At 53.6% G+C, this 21,325-nt stretch overlaps 1 protein-coding gene across 1 annotated transcript in view; it reads right to left on the bottom strand.

The window, feature by feature from the left end:
- DHRSX (dehydrogenase/reductase X-linked) overlaps window positions 1-21,325 on the bottom strand; it is a 139,876-nt gene that overhangs the window by 33,728 nt on the left and 84,823 nt on the right. Inside the window, exon 4 of the mRNA XM_042926651.1 lies at window positions 593-694. Coding sequence (XP_042782585.1) covers window positions 593-694 — 102 coding nt within the window. The remainder of the gene's footprint in view (window positions 1-592; window positions 695-21,325) is intronic.

Below are 21,325 nucleotides of genomic sequence, written 5' to 3' on the forward strand. Positions count from 1 at the left end.
GAATCTGTAGGACATCTGTCGAGTGTAGCGTGGGAAGACAGGAATGGCTCAGGCACCATGCTGAGAAACCCAGACGTGGCCACGATGCTCTTAAGAGCCGGGCTGAAAGGAGGGGTCCAGGTCAAGGCTAGTTTGTGTTGAAGACGGACAGGTGGGCGGGTGGAAGGCAGGGTAAGGGGACACACAGACCCTGTGTGTCTGTGTGATGAATGTTGGCTTCAGGGAAGAAGTCAAGAGACAGCTGTGCATGGAGCCTACATACTGATGACGCCCCCTGGGGACACGGTCAATATTTAATAAGGGAACGTGGGAACACGCCCCCCTCTTACACGTTCATAACACACCTTACTTAGCCCATGTGGGCCAACCAAAATATCGACCCCACACACCGTATCATCAGGCTTACCATCATTGCAAATTGATTATGCCAATGACAACAGCCAAATGCGTCAACGAGGCAAAGCGTCATGACAACACCACGTATATTCATGAATTTCCACGCAAGTCCTTCCTTCCCAGAGGACTTCTCTCGCGGGATGGCCAGTGTGCACGTCTGTGTCAGAGTTAACATCTGCATTTCACCAGGACTCACCGTTATTGACCAGGACATGGAGAGGGATTTTCTTCTTCTTGAACTTCTGGACGAATTGCCTGATGGACGTCAGGGAAGCCAGATCACAGTATAGAAACTCCACTGCAAAAGGAAACAGATGGGGGATCATCTTCCAACCTACGCTAGGAGCTGAGACGCTTTTTAAATAAGTTCGACTCCATCCCACCTGCGGAGGGACGCTGGGTTTTAAAGACGAAGGTGGGATTCAGGGATCATAGCCTAGGAAGACCCTCCATGCCTCATGCCCTTGACGATCCCCCGTCCTTGCGTGTAGACGGCACCTGTGACTTGCTTATAAATCAACAAAATAAGGCATTTCCTTAGGGAAGCAGGGGAGAGAGTCTTCCACTGGTCTTGAAGAACTCAGCCGCCATGTTGAGAGGGGCCATGGGGCAAGATGCTTCCGGCAGCTTCCGGGGACTGACAGCAGCCTCTGGCCAACAGCCAGCAGGAAAGCCAGAGCCCCGGACCTACAAACTCAAGGAACTACCAACAACCCCATGAGCTTAGAGGATATCCTAAGCTCCAGAGGGGCGCTCAGAGCACGCAGCCCTTTGGAGCTGACGTCACTTTGCTGGGTCATCGTGCGGCACGATGGTCCTCGGATGGCGACATCGCTGTGGGTCTCCGGAACCAGTTCCTGGGAACGTGCTTGCTCGGACGCGTGTGGTTGCGAGACGCCAGAACACAGGGAAGCATGGCTCCTGCCAGCCACGAGCACTAGCAAATGGGAGTAGGGGTGGGGGGGGCACGCTTCCGGATCAAAGCCCTTCCAGGGGAGGTCTACACACGGGTGCCACCCTGGGAACCGTTTGTTACCGGGTCTGCCGTAAGGCACACCGCGACACCGACAAGAGCATTTAGAAAACTAAATCATGGAGAGTCATTTTACGTGTGCTGAATCCAATGATTTCTAAAAAGGCAACCTTGGAAGTTCCCATTTTGCCTGGTTGTAACTCTTATTTTCCTAGTAATTGGCGTCTGTCCTATCTACATCGCTATCAATCCGTGACAGCTTTGGGAAAAGGGAGTTTTGCCACAGACAGTTCGGAAGTGCTGTTCTACAACACAGCGCCATCTGGCTAGGCATTCCTGACACACCGTTCTAATTTTCCGCTAACATATTCACGAGGATATATTTTTTTTCAAGGGGGAAGCCCCTACTGCTTCCGATAACGGGAACCGATGATAACCGCGTTGGTAGACAGACGCTCTCGGCTTCCAGAAACAGAGCAACGGTACCAATCTTTGCAAAGTCAGAAGATGCTTCCTCCCCACTCCCGGGAGAAGAGGGTTCCTAACCAGCGGCAAACGTGAGCGCCCCCTTTCCGCTGCGAGAACGTTGCCTCGTGAGGTGCCCCAAGGATCGAGTGGGGGATCATGGGGGCTGCCGCTGTGCAGAGAACGTGGGCCCCCAAATCAAGCCCCCACAGCTGCAGAGGGCAGGGCAGTCCCTGCGGACCAGAAGTCGCCACAGGGCCAATCCCTGATGGTGACAACGTGCCAGGCAATTTGCAGGGCGTGGGCTTCTGGAAGATGAGAAGCCCCAGGGATGAGCTCGGGCAAGATCGGGGAATCGCACTGCTGGACGCTGAGCTGGTACGTTCACCTAAAATGTGCATCCTCTGCCCCCGCCCCCCGCAAGGTGCACTGGGAGATGGGGTGGGGGTCATTGATCCAGCAGGGCTCGGGGGTGGGAGAAGGAGACACGGGTGGCATTTTCCATTTTGCCTGGAACGCCATCAGTGATGCCTTCCATTTCTTTCTTTATCTTTATTTATTTTGAGGGAGAGAGAGGGGGAGCGTGAGTGGGGAAGGGGCAGAGAGAGGGAGAGGGATGTGGGACTCCATAACATGCACCGTGAGATCATGACCTGAGCTGAAATCGAGTCAGATGCTTAAGCGACTGAGCCACCCAGGCGCCCCCGACACGTTCCATTTCTGTTTGGGTAATGAGAGACGTGGAAGTTGCCACGTCTCCAGACTCTTCACAGTACCCCCGGGGACAGGAAGTAGCCTATGTGCCCAAACAGATGACGAGAAAACACAAGGTATACCAGTTGTCCACGTAGGCAAAACGGAAGATCCAGAAGAGCCCTGGAAGGAAGTGTGAGCCTTTAGCTGGTGCTGGTCCTGATTCAAAACCAATATGGCAGCCTCCCACTGGGGCGGGGGTGGGGCGGGGAGAAGAGAGGTGAATTCTTGAATTCTTCTATACACTGATGATGGTTTTAAAAAGTGAGGATTGGGAATAAAAAGGCCAAACATTATCAAGCCGACAAGCAAACACAAGCCCCATTCCTACAAGGTAGGGTTAACTCAAGACCAAAGTATCAGTGGGGCCAAGGGCAGCCTTAGCTGTGGACCCCATGCTCAATCAAACACAAGCCCCATCCCTACAAGGTAGGGTTAACTCAAGACCAAAGTATCAGTGGGGCCAAGGGCAGCCTTAGCTGTGGACCCCATGCTCAAACACAAGCCCCATTCTTACAAGGTAGGGATAACTCAAGACCAAAGTATCAATGGGGCCAAGGGCAGCCTTAGCTGTGGACCCCATGCTCAAACCAAGTCCCATTCCTACAAGGTAGGGTTAGCTCAAGACCAAAGTATCAGTGGGGCCAAGGGCAGCCTTAGCTGTGGACCCCATGCTCAATCAAACACAAGCCCCTTTCCTACAAGGTAGGGTTAACTCAAGACCAAAGTATCAATGGGGCCAAGGGCAGCCTTAGCTGTGGACCCCATGCTCAAACACAAGCCCCATCCCTACAAGGTCGGGATAACTCAAGACCAAAGTATCAGTGGGGCCAAGGGCAGCCTTAGCTGTGGACCCCATGCTCAATCAAACACAAGCCCCATCCCTACAAGGTAGGGTTAACTCAAGACCAAAGTATCAGTGGGGCCAAGGGCAGCCTTAGCTGTGGACCCCATGCTCAAACACAAGCCCCATCCCTACAAGGTAGGGTTAACTCAAGACCAAAGTATCAGTGGGGCCAAGGGCAGCCTTAGCTGTGGACCCCATGCTCAAACACAAGCCCCATCCCTACAAGGTAGGGTTAACTCAAGACCAAAGTATCAGTGGGGCCAAGGGCAGCCTTAGCTGTGGACCCCATGCTCAATCAAACACAAGCCCCATCCCTACAAGGTAGGGTTAACTCAAGACCAAAGTATCAATGGGGCCAAGGGCAGCCTTAGCTGTGGACCCCATGCTCAAACCAAGCCCCATCCCTACAAGGTAGGGTTAACTCAAGACCAAAGTATCAGTGGGGCCAAGGGCAGCCTTAGCTGTGGACCCCATGCTCAATCAAACACAAGCCCCATCCCTACAAGGTAGGGTTAACTCAAGACCAAAGTATCAGTGGGGCCAAGGGCAGCCTTAGCTGTGGACCCCATGCTCAATCAAACACAAGCCCCATCCCTACAAGGTAGGGTTAATTCAAGACCAAAGTATCAGTGGGGCCAAGGGCAGCCTTAGCTGTGGACCCCATGCTCAAACACAAGCCCCTTTCCTACAAGGTAGGGTTAACTCAAGACCAAAGTATCAGTGGGGCCAAGGGCAGCCTTAGCTGTGGACCCCATGCTCAAACACAAGCCCCTTTCCTACAAGGTAGGGTTAACTCAAGACCAAAGTATCAGTGGGGCCAAGGGCAGCCTTAGCTGTGGACCCCATGCTCAAACCAAGCCCCATCCCTACAAGGTAGGGTTAACTCAAGACCAAAGTATCAGTGGGGCCAAGGGCAGCCTTAGCTGTGGACCCCATGCTCAATCAAACACAAGCCCCATCCCTACAAGGTAGGGTTAACTCAAGACCAAAGTATCAGTGGGGCCAAGGGCAGCCTTAGCTGTGGACCCCATGCTCAATCAAACACAAGCCCCATCCCTACAAGGTAGGGTTAACTCAAGACCAAAGTATCAATGGGGCCAAGGGCAGCCTTAGCTGTGGACCCCATGCTCAATCAGTACAAAGCCACGTTAGTGCTGTGGCATTTGTCGCCGCGTTTTCTCCAGAAAAGCCGAATTGTATCTCTCAAGAAGTCTCGTACGCGCCAGGAAAACGGCCAGAATCCCTGTTGTTACGGGAGCCTACGGGTCCGTCTTTGAGCATTTGACAGATGGACAGACAAGACAGGAAATAAGGACGCAGAGAAGGCTCTGAATAACGCACTTGACAGGGCTAAAAAAATTCAGATTTAGGAGGGATGAGTCTCTCGTCATGGGGACAATTTGAAAATTAGGAGTTGGTACTCATCTCTGTTAATATGTTAAATGGGTAACAAGAAGATGAAAATTTCAGGGAAATGAGCACTTTTCCCAGAAAATACTGATTATTAAGATCCAATCAAGGAAGATGGGAGCAATGAGAGCGACCATATGAGAGCAACGGAAACGCGACAGGAGATGGAGTCGGGCACAGGGGGAGGCTGGTGACGGTGTCGAGGCAAATTCCTTCCTGCCTCAAAGGACGACGCCTTTGCTGACGGACTCTGGACGTGGGCAGAGGGCTCGGTGGCGTTGTTTCGATTCGCGAACCTGAAGAGTTGGAGCCAGAAGGGGAGGGGACAGAAAGCCAGAAGGCGCTTGACCCCACGGGTACCATCTCCCCCCTCCCCAGGACTGTGAGTCCTCGGGAGCGGATCGGGGTGACTTTAGGGCCACCACACCCCCAGAAAGGCGGACAGGCCTTGATGGCGGGGAACGGGCTTCACTAGTGAGACTCGAGAGCTCCGACCCTGTCCCAACAGCAAACGCAGTGCCCGGGGCGGCCGGGGACCGGAAACCCCGGGGTGGGGGGGTGGGGAGCAGGAGGCAGGGCGGGAGAGACAGTCAGGGAGAGACGGACACAGAGACAGGGAGAGATAGCACCGAGAGACAGTCAGGGAGAGACAGACCCAGAGACAGGGAGAGATAGCACCGAGAGACAGGGAGAGACAGACCCAGAGACAGGGAGAGACAGACACAGAGACAGGGAGAGATAGCACTGAGAGACAGGGAGAGACGGACACAGAGACAGGGAGAGATAGCATGGAGAGACAGTCAGGGAGAGACAGACACAGAGACAGGGAGAGATAGTACCGAGAGACAGACCCAGAGACAGGGAGAGACAGACACAGAGACAGGGAGAGATAGCACTGAGAGACAGTCAGGGAGAGACGGACACAGAGACAGGGAGAGATAGCACCGAGAGACAGTCAGGGAGAGACAGACACAGAGACAGGGAGAGATAGTACCGAGAGACAGACCCAGAGACAGGGAGAGACAGACACAGAGACAGGGAGAGATAGCACTGAGAGACAGGGAGAGACGGACACAGAGACAGGGAGAGATAGCATGGAGAGACAGTCAGGGAGAGACAGACACAGAGACAGGGAGAGATAGTACCGAGAGACAGACCCAGAGACAGGGAGAGACAGACACAGAGACAGGGAGAGATAGCACTGAGAGACAGTCAGGGAGAGACGGACACAGAGACAGGGAGAGATAGCACCGAGAGACAGTCAGGGAGAGACAGACACAGAGACAGGGAGAGATAGTACCGAGAGACAGGGAGAGACAGACCCAGAGACAGGGAGAGACAGACACAGAGACAGGGAGAGATAGCACCGAGAGACAGTCAGGGAGAGACGGACACAGAGACAGGGAGAGATAGTACCGAGAGACAGGGAGAGACAGACCCAGAGACAGGGAGAGACGGACACAGAGACAGGGAGAGATAGCACCGAGAGACAGTCAGGGAGAGACGGACACAGAGACAGGGAGAGATAGCACCGAGAGACAGTCAGGGAGAGACGGACACAGAGACAGGGAGAGATAGCACCGAGAGACAGTCAGGGAGAGACGGACACAGAGACAGGGAGAGATAGCACCGAGAGACAGTCAGGGAGAGACGGACACAGAGACAGGGAGAGATAGCACCGAGAGACAGTCAGGGAGAGACGGACACAGAGACAGGGAGAGATAGCACCGAGAGACAGTCAGGGAGAGACGGACACAGAGACAGGGAGAGATAGCACCGAGAGACAGTCAGGGAGAGACGGACACAGAGACAGGGAGAGATAGCACGGAGAGACAGGGAGAGACAGACCCAGAGACAGGGAGAGATAGCACCGAGAGACAGTCAGGGAGAGACGGACACAGAGACAGGGAGAGATAGCACGGAGAGACAGTCAGGGAGAGACGGACACAGAGACAGGGAGAGATAGCACCGAGAGACAGGGAGAGACAGACACAGAGACAGGGAGAGATAGTACCGAGAGACAGGGAGAGACAGACCCAGAGACAGGGAGAGACAGACACAGAGACAGGGAGAGATAGCACCAAGAGACAGTCAGGGAGAGACGGACACAGAGACAGGGAGAGATAGTACCGAGAGACAGGGAGAGACAGACCCAGAGACAGGGAGAGACGGACACAGAGACAGGGAGAGATAGCACCGAGAGACAGTCAGGGAGAGACGGACACAGAGACAGGGAGAGATAGCACCGAGAGACAGTCAGGGAGAGACGGACACAGAGACAGGGAGAGATAGCACGGAGAGACAGGGAGAGACAGACCCAGAGACAGGGAGAGATAGCACCGAGAGACAGTCAGGGAGAGACGGACACAGAGACAGGGAGAGATAGCACGGAGAGACAGTCAGGGAGAGACGGACACAGAGACAGGGAGAGATAGCACCGAGAGACAGGGAGAGACAGACACAGAGACAGGGAGAGATAGTACCGAGAGACAGGGAGAGACAGACCCAGAGACAGGGAGAGACAGACACAGAGACAGGGAGAGATAGCACCAAGAGACAGTCAGGGAGAGACGGACACAGAGACAGGGAGAGATAGTACCGAGAGACAGGGAGAGACAGACCCAGAGACAGGGAGAGACGGACACAGAGACAGGGAGAGATAGCACCGAGAGACAGTCAGGGAGAGACGGACACAGAGACAGGGAGAGATAGCACCGAGAGACAGTCAGGGAGAGACGGACACAGAGACAGGGAGAGATAGCACCGAGAGACAGTCAGGGAGAGACGGACACAGAGACAGGGAGAGATAGCACCGAGAGACAGTCAGGGAGAGACGGACACAGAGACAGGGAGAGATAGTACCGAGAGACAGGGAGAGACAGACCCAGAGACAGGGAGAGACAGACCCAGAGACAGGGAGAGATAGCACGGAGAGACAGTCAGGGGGAGACAGACACAGAGACAGGGAGAGATAGCACAGAGAGACAGGGAGAGACAGACACAGAGACAGGGAGAGATAGCATCGAGAGACAGGGAGAGACAGATACAGAGACAGGGAGAGACAGACCCAGAGACAGGGAGAGACAGACACAGAGACAGGGAGAGATACCACGGAGAGACAGTCAGGGAGAGAGTGACCCAGAGACAGGGAGAGATAGCACCAAGAGACAGGGAGAGACAGACACAGAGACAGGGAGAAATAGTACCGAGAGACAGGGAGAGACAGACCCAGAGACAGGGAGAGACAGACACAGAGACAGGGAGAGATAGCACCGAGAGACAGGGAGAGACAGACACAGAGACAGGGAGAGACAGACACAGAGACAGGGAGAGATAGCATGGAGAGACAGTCAGGGAGAGACAGACACAGAGACAGGGAGAGACAGACACAGAGACAGGGATAGTACCGAGAGACAGGGAGAGACAGAACCAGAGACAGGGAGAGATAGCACCGAGAGACAGTCAGGGAGAGACACACACATAAAGGGGCCCAGAAAGAGAGACCGACACAGACACAGAGACAGACACACAGAGACACAGACACAGAGACAGACAAAAACAGGGAGACAGTCAGAGCGAGGCAGATAGTGACAGACAAAGATACAGGGACATAGGGAGATAGCACCAGAGACACCATCAGGAGACACAGACAGAAAGAGACAGAGACAGACACAGAGATAAACAGAGACAAAGAGACAGACAGAGAGAGAGATAGCCAGAGAGAGGAGCTCCCTGGCACATGGGAGAAAAGTGCATGAAGACAGGATCATGTGTATTTCCGTATTTCCTTATTTCCAGGCAGGGTGCAGGGAGGGGTTCCACCTGGAAAAGCAGGCTGGTTGGGCCTCAGGCGTCCGTCGGGAATGAGGCCCGTGCCTCAGACGCCCGTCCCGAAGGCTTGGATGCCGTGAGGCCATGGGGTCCTATGTGGCCTCTCCAGGCGGCAGCTGGGACCATACGTGCCTGCCCAGGGCTCAGCCGCCTCTCCAGACTCACTCCCCGGCTCAGGGATGCTGGTGTTCACCTGCCCAGCCTTCCTATTCAAGGTGCCCTTTCTGTCCACAAAGCCGTCTTCCGGATCGAATGTCCTCTGAGAACCAGCTGGGCTGGTCCTTCTCCAGTGGCCTCCTGTGAGAGTCTGCCCTGCAGAGCAAAACTGAGCGATACTGTGGTTTTCTTCCTCTGGACACGCCCGGCCCGCCCGGCCAGCACTGCAAGGCCCTACAAATTGGACCCTGAGCCGCTCAGGCATAAACTGGAGTCAGCCACCACCCCGTAAGAAAGGCAACAAGGACATAAGTCCTGAGTTCTCGTCAGCATTGCTGTCAAAGTGCACGCAGAAAGGGGAACGCTCATGCACTGTTGCTGGGAATGCAGACCGCTGCAGTCAGTGAGCACAACGGTATTGAGGGTCCTCAAACAGTGAAAAGCAGAAGGGCCCTGTGATCCAGCAATGCCACCGCTGGGTACGCCTCCAATGGGAGTGAAAGCAGGATGAGTGGATAAAGGACAGGTGGTCCCTCCACAGGACGCAGCACGGCTCAGCCTTAAAACAGAAGGGGACCCTGCCATTTGTCACAGCGTGGATAGACCATGATGCTCAGGGACATGAGCCAGGCAGAGAAACACAAACACTGCATGCTGTCACTTGTATGTGGAACCCAAAGAAGGAGGGGCGCCTGGGTGGCTCAGCTGGCTGAGCTTTCGACTGTTGATTTCGGCTCAAGTCATGATCCCAGGGTTGTGGGATCAAGCCCCGCAGTGGGCTCCTTCCATGCTGAGTGGGGAGCCTGTTTGGGATTCTCTGTCTCTCCTTCTCTCTCTCTCTCTCTCTGCTCCTCCCGTACTTGTACTCTCTGTCAGGAATGACGGGAGAGGAGAGGGGAGGGGAGGGGAGGAGAGGATAGAAAAAGGAGAAGAGGAGAGAAGAGAAAGGAAAAGAAAAGGAAAAGAAAAAGAAAAGGAGAAAAAAAGGAAAGGAAAAGAAAAGGAATGGAAAGGAAAGGAAAAGAAAAAAGAAAGGGAAAAAGGAAAGGACAAAAGAAAAGGGAAAGAAAAGAAAGAAAAGGCAAGGAAAGGGAAAAAGGAAAGGAAAAGAAAAGGAATGGAAAGGAAAGGAAAAGAAAAAAGAAAGGGGAAAAGGAAAGGACAAAAGAAAAGGAAAAGAAAAGAAAGAAAAGGCAAGGAAAGGGAAAAAGGAAAGGAAAAGAAAAGGAATGGAAAGGAAAGGAAAAGAAAAAAGAAAGGGGAAAAGGAAAGGACAAAAGAAAAGGAAAAGAAAAGAAAGAAAAGGCAAGGAAAGGGAAAAAGGAAAGGAAAAGGAATGGAAAGGAAAAGAAAAGAAAAAAGAAAGGGGAAAAGGAAAGGGCAAAAGAAAAGGAAAAGAAAAGAAAGAAAACGAAAGGAAAGGGAAAAAGGAAAGGAAAAGAAAGGGAAAAAGGAGGAAAGAAAAGAAAGAAAAGGAAAGGAAAGGGGAAAAGGAAAGGAAAAGCAAAAAGAAGAAATGAAAAGAGAAGAAAAGAAAAGAAAAGGAAAGGAAAGAAAAGAAAAGAAAAAAGAAGTCACAGCCCCAAAAACAGACTGGCAGATGCCAGGGGTTGTAGGAACGAGGAAGAAGCAGATGTTGGTCAAAGGACATGACGTTCCAGCTGGACATTCCCAGGATCAAACGTACGGCTCAGTGATTACAGTTAACAGGGTTGCATGATACCCTTGAATTTACCGAGGGGGGATGTTCAGTGCGCGCACTGCACAGAATGGCAGCTGTGTGCCACGAAGGACACGTGCATCGAATCGACTATGGCGATCGCTTCAAAACGTGTACGTGTATTAAATCCTCACGCCGGACGCCTTTCAAAAAATCACGCCAGACGACCTCAAAGGCACGCGCACCTCCCTCCACGTCTGAGTCACGAAGGAAATCCCGTTAGGCGGCCCACAATACCCGCGTCTGTCTGTCAACATCTCAGCCATACAATTTCGGAAGCTCAAGGGAATTGCTGGGTGGCCAGAAACTGGGGGCAGACGGGACCTCGATGAACGGCCTCTGGTGCCCATGGGACCGGCACGCAGAGTGGCGATGTGACGGGTCGGCCGGAGGTGCTCACGGGGCAGGTAGAGAAAGGAAAGCGTCACCCACACGGGATCCAGAGTGAGTAGTTGTAGGCAGGCAGGTTTCAGGAGGGGAAGGGGATTGCGATGCGGGGCGTTTGAGCTCAGGCTTCCCCTCGACCAGCTCAGGTCGGCGCCCGGTGAGAAGGGAGGGCGGTTACCTGGGTGTAGACAGGAGCTGAACAGCTTGAGCCCAGAGAGCACACAGGCACATCGCTGCCCGGGACCCTCCTCCCTCTGGCCGGGGTGACCCTGTGACCAGCCGTCCGCACGACACCGCCGGCCGCTGCATCACACGTCATCCCTCGCCTACCGGCTGGAAACGACAGCTGCTCGTCGCGTCCCAGGTCCTCAGAGGGGACGTCTGGCTGGAGGGGGGCTGGGCCCTCAGCGCGGGGCCTCACGAGGCCGAAACCGGGTGGGACGGGGCTGGGGTCTCAGCTGCAGCTGGGCATCCTTCAGGGCCTGTCACATTCAGCTCCTTGCACGTGGAAGGAGTGCCTTGCACTAGGACGGATGTCCTGGTTCTTTCCTTCCTCCCTGCTTCCTTCCTCCCTTCCTTCCTCCTTCCTTCCTTCCTTCCTTCCTTCCTTCCTTCCTCCCTCCTTCCTTCCCTCGTTCCTTCTTTCCTTCTTCCTTCCTTCCTTCCTTCCTTCTTTCCTTCTTCCTTCCTTCCCTCCTTCCTTCCTTTCTCCCTCCCTCCCCCCTTCCTTCCTTCCTTCCTCCCTTCCCTCGTTCCTTCTTTCCTTCTTCCTTCCTTCCGTCCTTCCTTCCTTCCTTCCTCCCTGCTTCCTTCCTCCCTTCCTCCCTCCCTTCCTTCCTTCCTTCCCTCATTCCTTCTTTCCTTCTTTCTTCCTTCCCTCCTTCCCTCCTTCCTTCCCTCCTTCCTTCCTCCTTCCTTCCTTCCTTTCTTCCTTCCTTCTTCTCCTCATTCCTTGTCTTAAACAATCTCCCCAAAACACCCAGACTCTGAAAATCTCTAAATGAGCCGATTACCATATTAACCAAGTTTTCAGACGCAGGCGACGTCATGAAATGCTCTAAATAACTCAGGATTGCACAAATCCCTTGGGTGCCATGGGGTACTCCAGAATTCACCACCTCCATAAATACCACCTCTGGCTTCTCGTGGTTACAGTTTTTGACATTCGCCAGGCTTCTTTCGCAAAAACAGAGTCTTTCTCTGAGTTTTTTGTTTCATCTTGTTTTGCTTCTTGCTTTGGGCTGGACTCCACACACACCATGCAGAGAAGGCAGCCACGGAGGCACCTGGTGCTCCTGTTGACTTTGTGAATATTTCATGAGCGAGGCTGTGTTGAGTGAGCACTGCCTCCCGATTCATTGTCCCTGGGGCGCTTATGCATCCCGTCAAGGGGAAGATGGAACCATCGTATCATCTGCCCCCCGTGGAAGTGACCTCGCTTCTCATCCTGAGCCCAGCGCTCCGCGTGGCATCTGTCACCAGCCCCCCCCCCCCCCCCCCCGGGGGCCTGACGATCCGATCTGGGGATGAGACGCCAGCATCTGCGCGGTAATGACCGCCATTCTCCCGGGCGCCACACGGATTTTCCGCATCATTTGCCTCCCGTGCTCGTCAAGAACACATTGAGATGTGACAGAACCTGTTTAAAAACGCTCTTCAACCTTCCCGCAGAGCAGGGACCAGCAAGAGAGACCGGATTCCTTGCTCATCGCGCGAAGGAGGAGACGTGCCCGCAGACCACGGCGCTGTCTGGACAGGGAGATCGTGACCTGCGCTGAAGTCGGATGTTGAACCCACCGAGCCACCGAGGTGTCCCATGAAGTTTATTTATTTTTGAGAGAGACAGAGACGGAATGTGAGCGGCTTAGGGGCAGAGAGAGAGGGAGACACAGAATCCGAAGGAGGCTCCAGGCTCCGAGCCGTCAGCACAGAGCCCGACACGGGGCTCGAACCCGAGAACCGCGAGATCATGACCTGACCCAAAGTTGGTCCATTAACCAACTGAGCCACCCAGGAGTCCCGTAAAATCCCGTTTTATTTTTGTAGTGAGATATAACTGACACCCACAATTATGTGAGTTTCAGGTGTACATCATTGTTCTTTTTTTATTAAAAATTTTTTTAATGTTTATTTTTTGCAGAGAGAGAGAGACAGAGCGTGAGCAGGGGAGGGGCAGAGAGAAGGGAGACACAGAATCCGAAGCAGACTCCAGGCTCCGAGCTGTCAGCACAGAGCTTGACGTGGGGCTCGAACTCACAGACCGTGAGATCATGACCTGAGCCCAAGTCGGAAGCTTAACCGACTGACCCCCCAGGTGCTCCAGAACCCTTTTAAATGTAGAGTCACAGATATCTGCAAAACCAAAGGCTGTCTATATTATTACATATTATACATGACTTATATATGTTATATTTATGTGTATTTGTATAGCATGTTCATTATGATATTATGTCATAGATAATATATGTTATGTATCATATAAACATATGAAATAAATAGTATATAAATAAAATAAATACATACGATACACGTATAATAATATAGTATTATATAATGCATATTAGATAGCATAAGATATGTTACATGTTATTATATTTTATGTCATGTTTTATATATAACACAGGTATAGAGAGTCAATAATATACAAATGGAGGTCACCTTTGTGCTTTCACAAATATTTCAAATAGCAGAGAAAAAGACCACAAAACCTGTCAACACATTAAAACAACTCCACCATCTGCCTCAAATGAACCGTTAGCTCGAGATGCCAGGGTAACGAACCCTGCAAAGCGATCTCACCTCCAGCCACCGGCCTGGAACGACGCACATTTCGAAAGATGGACAGACGGATGGACACAGACCGACAGACACACACACACGGGGGGGGGGGGGAGGGCATTGTCTCCTTTCTTAGTCTCAGACCCAAACAGCCAGCTGCACGCACTACCCTTAAAAAATATTACCCGTTAACAGAAAAAGAGACTCCCGATGAATGTTTTAGAAATTAACGTCGACTGAGTCCTTATTTCGTGAGACTCTGCCAGGGTTGTTAAGGTGCAGAATTAAAATGTTTGCGTTTGTCATAATATTTGACTCTATCCATTCCACTCGGTTTCGTTCTCTTTTGTTCTTGAGATTGTTTTCTTCTTTCTGCCTCCAGCCTATCTGAATGGTGTTTTTCTCACCAATTTAGAGATACACAAAAGGTAATGATTTCAGCAATAACGTTCTTCAGAAGAGGATGCTGTTTGGATTTCCCGTTGTACGAGTTTGCTCGGTTGCTGGTAACGGTATTGTGCACGGGGTGGTTTACATCAGACACATTTATTTCTCCTGGTTCTGGAGGCTGGGAATCTGAGGTGCAGGCAGGGCTGAGTCTGGGAGTCTGAGATCCACGCAGGGCTGAGGCTGGGAGTCTGAGGTCCAGGAGGGGCTGAGGCTGGGGGTCTGAGGTCCAGGCAGGGTTGAGGCTGCGGGTCTGAGGTCCAGGCAGGGCTAAGGCTGGGGGTCTGAGGTCCAGGTAGGACTGAGGCTTGGAGTCTGAGATCCAGGCAGGGCTGGAGGCTTGGAGTCTGAGATCCAGGCAGGGCTGGAGGCTTGGAGTCTGAGGTCCAGGCAGGGCTGAGGCTGGGGGTCTGAGATCCAGGCAGGGTTGAGTCTGGGGTCTAAGATCAGGTGGGGCCGAGGCTGGGAGTCTGAAATCCAGGCAGGGAAGAGGCTGGGGGTCTAAGATCCAGGCGGGGCTGAGGCTGGGGGTCTGAGGTCCAGGCAGGGCTGAGGCTGGGGGTCTGAGATCCAGGCGGGGCTGAGGCTGGGGGTCTGAGGTCCAGGCAGGGCTGAGGCTGGGGGTCTGAGATCCAGGTGGGGCCGAGGCTGGGAGTCTGAAATCCAGGCAGGGAAGAGGCTGGGGGTCTGAGATCCAGGAGGGGCTGAGGCTGGGGGTCTGAATTCCAGGCAGGGCTGAGTCTGGGAGTCTGTGGTCCAGGCAGGGCTGAGGCAGGGGGTCTGAGATCCAGGCATGGCTGAGGCTGGAGGTCTGAGATCCAGGCAGGGCTGAGACAGGGAGTCTGAGATGCAGGCAGGGCTGAGGCTGGAGGTCTGAGATCCAGGCAGGGTTGAGTCTGGGGGTCTGAGATCCAGGAGGGGTCGAGGCTGGGAATCTGAGATCCAGGCATGGCTGAGGCTGGGGGTCTGAGATGCAGGCAGGGCTGACGCTGGGAGTCTGAGATCCAGGCAGGGGTGAGGCTGGGTCCTCCTGAGGCCTCTCTGCTTCGCGTGCAGACCCAAGTTCTCCTGTGTCCTCACGTGGTCGTCTCTCTGTCTTATGTGTGTCCTAATCTCTTCTTCCTATAAGGACCCAGTTCTATGGGATCAGGGCCACCCTAGTGACCTCATTTTACCTTAATTTGCTCTTTTCAACCCCAGTATCCCAATGCAGACCCATTCTGAGATCCTGGAGGTTAGGGGGTCCTACACATGAATTCTGGAGACACAGTTCGACCCAGAATCCCTGTGGATGGTGAGATCCAGGCTGCCTGTGCTGAATGACTCTCACCTTTGGGCTCTCTCATCCCCGTGGTCTGGCTTAGTCATCCTTGGGGCCAGTGCCCCGCAGCATGAGCATGTCTGGGGCAGGGCGACTAGGGAAGCCAGTGGCCTCCCAAAAGGTCGTGCTTCCCGGACCCCACAGGCCACCAACATGGCTTTGTCAACACGTTGATGGAACTGCTAAGAAAACACCGTCACCCTCCCTCGCCCGCACAAAGTACTTTCCCAATTCCAGACGGAGAATTTAGCCCCCCACAGTTCAGTTGGGCACTGCTGGGTGTAACAGTTTTCCAAGAGGCCAGGAGGAGGCAGGAATTCTCTGGGCGTTTCCCCAAAATAGTTCCTGTCTCCCTCCCGCTGCAAGAGGGAGAAATTCCAACATTCACCATGAGAACCAGATGGGGCTTGTGAACAGTGCAGCCCCCTCCCTCCACCGGGACCAGACTGGGTCCCAGGGATTCCACATCGTCAAGCTTGTCCACACTCGGACTCCAGAAGGTCGTCCGTTGCCCTGCAAGCGTTCCCAGCCGTGCCTAAGGGGTTCCTCATCTCAGTCACTGGAGACACGTAAATGTGAACGGGGTAGAATGGCCATCAGAGCACCGTGCCCCAACCTGATGCAAGAAGACACCACGGAGGGTCCCAAATGCACATAAGCACATCCAGACACAAGTCCCCTGAAGGATGCGCTCTGTCTCCAGGGGGCAGAAGAGCCCCATCATTCAGTGTCTTGGGAGCGTGACTGCCTCCGTCCTATTGCACGTCCCACACACTTGTTGGTTGGGCAACTCGCAGTAGGTCCCTCAATCCCTTCGAGCCATGGGGTTGTCTCCGTGGGTTGGGGCTGCCGTGACAAAGTACCACAAACCACATGGCTTGCAGATGAGAAGGCTGGAGGCCCGGGATGAGGCTGCGTGGGTGGCTGGAGTGCAGAGAGAGCGGTTGTCTTGGCTCGTCCATGGCCGCCATCTTGTTTTGTCCTCCAATGACGGAGAGAGAGAGAAATAGCTCTCTGGTGTCCTGTCCTATAAAGACACCCATCCCATCACAGGGATCCCATCATCTTACAACCTCGCGAAACCCTAGTTACCTCCCAAGGGCCCATGTCCTAACACCAACACATTTGGAGTTAGGCTTCCACATGTGAATTTTGGAGGGACAAACATTCACTCTCCCAGGCAGAGTGCAGTAACACCTTCCTTTTTTTAGGGCTCACGTGCGCCGTGAATATACCACTGAATGAACTACTGACCAAGAACTCAGTGCAGTGTCGTCAATGAAGCTCAGTGCCCCGAAGTGTCAGCCGCGACGCGAAACCTCATTGTCATCACCCGGAAATCCCTTTGGCAATCCCAGCGTGGGAGTGCTGGAATCAGTCCAAGCACCTACTGTCGTCAGCATTTCCACCACTGAGTCACCAGGCTAGGCTTCGGTGTGTGCAGTTTTCTGGCCACGCCGTGTCCCCATTGGGTCTCGTGTCTGCTCTGCCGGGTCCAGCTGACAGAGCACGGAAGCTATCGAGTGTGTTTTTAAACCTCTGTGCTCCCAGGCTGCAGGGTTAAGTAATCCTGTGGGTACCAAGCGCTCGAAAGTGCTGACCATCGGCTTCTTGCCTTTCTGGGTCATGGCTCTCTCCAGCCCGGACGCCATATGCAGACTCGCCGTGGGTTGCTTCTCGCGTTCATCCTATTTATCTTTAGCACCTGCTTCTGTACCAGTTTCTAATTTAAAGCTAATGATGATCCGTGACGGGTCCTCACCGTGACAGACGCTGACTCTGTAAGTACCGCCCGCCACATCCAGCCACGGGGTTGACGTTCAGGTGTATGTGAGGAAAAAAACCAACAGCCAGAATCCACGTTTGGATGGGTTTATGGGTGAACAAATCATATCGAAATGGATTTTCAGGCTCCCCATCTTTAGATGGTGTCATGAGGGACCGCCCACGGATGCTGTGTCCCCAAGGAGCGCTCTGTTTCCATGACCTCCAGGTGGTGACTGCAGAGTGTGAGTCATCTGAAAGGTGGAAATCTGCAAGGTGAAGGAGGACTTCCATTCAGGGATACCAAGCGTGACACGTTCTCCCCTTCCCGTCCCTCACTCTCTAATAATGAAACCGAACAGGGATGCTTGTGTTCCCGCAACAGGGGTGTATGGCACCCTACATTTATGCCAGGTGAGTGTGTGAGGCTCACACGCTGAGGAACCAGAGGTCATTTCTCGGAAGACATGCCTACGGGTCACAGTTTCCATGAAGCTCCGGGTCGCCTGGCCGAGCGCCATATTGGTTTTTCTCCGATCTCTTGTCCCAGCAGCACTGAGGCAGGTCTGAGTTTCCGAAGCTGAACCGATGGTCAACAAGATGGTGGTGGGGACGGCAGAGCCACGGGACCCCAAGAAGACAGTGGTGGGGACAGCAAAGCCAGGGAAGTCTAGTTCAGATCGAAACCATGAGCCCTGGTTGTGGGATCTGGCTGTGAACTCCTTGCTCAGCTCTCCCTGGCCACAAACAATGACCTGATGGACAGGAGGATACAGGTATACCCTTTCCACCGTTGGAAGATGAACTGGGGGTGGAGAATTTACTGACAGTTATGATCGGCCCAGCCTACCCTGACTGCCACGTCTACTGATGGGACCACTTGAAATGTAACCCTAGGAAGTAAGAGACAATCCTGTGATAGCATCGTTCTGTTGTTAGATACGCTGGCTCCCATTCTGGACACTTAACCCTTTCAGTGACGTTAATATGACTTTCAAATCCTAGACCCCAAGGGAGCTGCCTTTGGGATTTTGATTTATTTTCCTGGGCTGCCTTTCACATCATCCACCAAACACATGCCTCACGGCCACCTTAGACAGAAAACATCCTCGGTAATCTAAGGACCACACGGCCACCCGCTCTCAGTGCCTGCTGTCACAGAGAAAGCATTGTCCTTCATAATGATGACACATCAAGCCACAGTGGATACAGGAGGCAGAATGATCCATGGGCAAGAGGTGATCCACACATCATGAGCTAAGAGGGTGCCATTTTGATTGCAGACCTGTGGAGTTGAAAGTCAACAAAGAGAAAGAAACATGGGAACACCCTTGGTGTGAACGACAGGGGGGAGGAAAGGACAAGGTATGGAGCATTCTGAATGTCTGTAAAATGTCCGGCATCTATGGAGGAGGCAGAAAAGTTCTGCCAAAGGGACAACAAGGTGAGGATGGAGGGGTCAATGGGGTCAGAAGATGGGATGGGGGAGGGGAGCTCAGGAGCTGTCCAGTCATGGATTGGGAGCCAGGCTTCTCCACTTGGAAGCTGGGCCCCTTCATCCGGTTTTCTCATCCCCAAAACAGAGCCAAGAACAGTGCCTACCACTGGAATGTTCTAGAAGGAAGGCGTGCAAAATTCTTAGCATAACGTGTGACGTATATCAAGTGCTCAGTAACTACTTCCTTCACTGTGAAATTCCTGTTTTTGTTAGAAGGCTGGATGGTCAGGGGAGGTGAGGAAGCAGACATCGGGACAGGCAGGCAGAGAGGAAAAGAAGAGAGTGACGGATCAAAGGCATCCATCGTGACGCCCCAGGGAGCGAGGCGCTCACACGAAAGGAAAGGCACTGCGTGAAAATTAGTCCGGAGAAATGTATCAGGAGGGAGGGAGATAGGTAAGGGCAGGACAGCACTGTAGCGGTATTTTCACAGCGCTTTTAAAATCGGGCTAATTAGCTGCCCTGTGTTCGCCAGAACTCTGGGTAAACAGACGATGGCAAACACTTGGAGCCTCACACGCGGACAGAGGAGAAACAGCCAGACCGCGTGCGTGTGGAACGTAATTTGCGTTTGTCCACCGTCTGCTTCTCTGTGGGATACGATCACCACTTGGTGACAGCCTGCCCCGGTGTAGCCCCGATCATCCCGAGCACACCCCAGACCCCAGCTGTCCTGCCTGGACCGTCCGCGGAAATCGGGATTTAAGAAGACTGTAAGAACTCGTTTCTTTGACATTACTTTGTTCGCTTAGTCCGGCGACATATTTTTATGGAATTCAGCTCATTCGCATTTCATTTTGTAATCGCATGTGTGCTGACCCCCAGAGCCACCTAAATGTTCTGTTCTTGCCATTTTCACATTTGTCGTTTCCTCAGGTGACGTCACCAAAGAGAGTCACCGCAGTCGGTCTGAGTCACACGGCCCGCGGCGTTTTCAACGTTGTGCTGAGTTCTTGTTTCGTTTTGTTTGTTTAAAGTGACGCCTTCTCGGCCGCCTTAGACGCTTGTCCTGAAGCTCGCTCGGTCGGAGGGTTTCATCTGGAGGCACCGAGTCCTCGTCACGGTCCCCTTGCTCCGACATCCCCTGGGGATTTTCTTGATAAAGCGAATTTTGTTGTGGATACTGCACCCTGATGATGCCAAACATCTGCGGTAACATTTATGAGGCAACAAGGTTAATTGCCTTCCAGCAGACAAAAACAACAACAACAACAACAACAACAACAACAACAACAACAACAAAAAACCAAAAAGCACGAGTAAGGAGGGGACTCTGTTTTGTCTTGTCCCCATTTTGTCACAGTGTCTGGGGACTGGGTTCCGATCAGCTTTTTTTTTTTTTCTTATTAATTTATACAGTTCCAGATATGGCTCCCATACCGAGGACGGTCAGTGGACATTCTGTTCTCCCTGTACGCATGTGGACGATGCAGCCTGGTGGTTTTGAAACCGTGGGGTTCCCGGAGTCACCTTGAGGGAGGGCGGGAACAGGTGCAGGCGGGGGGATTCACGTCTGCAGTTCCTGGCCCCACGCGAGTCTGGGGTGCAGCGAGTCGGGGTGCCCTTCCTTGTGACTCTCGTCGGGATCCGAAGGGACTCGGCTCGGCTCAGGAAGGAGGGGATGCTTGTAAGAAGCCGCAGCTTCTTCTGGCAGAGCAGGAAGTGACACGTCACAGGGGTCACCGGCTCGGGGAGGCTCCCAGTGGGTTTGGACTAAGGCTGGAGGCGGTCCTGGGCAAAAGAAGGGAGCCCGTGCAAACACAGAGGAGGTGTGTGTTCCCCGGACTGTCCCCCCCGTGAACGTTCACTCTGCCAAATCTCCCAATGGGTACAGCCTCCCATGTCCCCTCTCCCGCACCGACCCCACGCTTTTGACTGTTTAACCTGCTAACGGGTTGAATTGTGTCCCTAAAAGGACATGTGTGGCTTTCTAAACGTTCTGGATTCTGGCGCCTTGAGATCTGGGGTCGTGCTGAGCTTGGAGGGACGGCTCCTCCTGGGGGGTAGCCAAGTCCCAGGGACGGCACGTGCCTCAGCTTTTGGATGCGAGCAAGGACTCCGCAGCCTAGACCCCAACCCGGATTTCCGTGGGGCTCCCGGTCTCCGAGCCACCCCTGTGCACCTGCCTTCCGCTCCCAGGGCGGGTGCCAGGCAGCTCGGGGAAGCCGCGATGCCCTGGGGGGGCCGGCAGGACCGTTCACGCTGGCCAAGCTGGAGCCCACGGCGCCCTGCATCACGGCTGCGGACCCCACGACCTCGTCGCGTTTGCCACACCTTGTGCCGTGACAGCAGACTTGGAGCAGAGGCTCATGCTTTCGTTTCTGGGTTAACGTGATGTGGTCGTCGTGGGTGCTCAGCCTCCAAAGCTGTATTTATGTCACTGTTGATTAGCTGGGAGACAGGAGACCTCGTGTCCCCCGCCTGTCACAGGAGCTCAGAGCCTTCGGGGAGCAGGTGCACCCGGGCGGGACAAGCCTTGCGGTTCCCCCCCCACCCCGAGCCCTGTGCCCTCCGCACGGGCTCCACGTCTGGTGGGAGCCACAGGATGTGGCTCATCATCTGCCTTACGCTGAGGGACA

The sequence above is a fragment of the Panthera leo genome, chromosome Y, assembly GCF_018350215.1.
Source record: "Panthera leo isolate Ple1 chromosome Y, P.leo_Ple1_pat1.1, whole genome shotgun sequence".
Lineage (NCBI taxonomy): Eukaryota > Metazoa > Chordata > Mammalia > Carnivora > Felidae > Panthera > Panthera leo.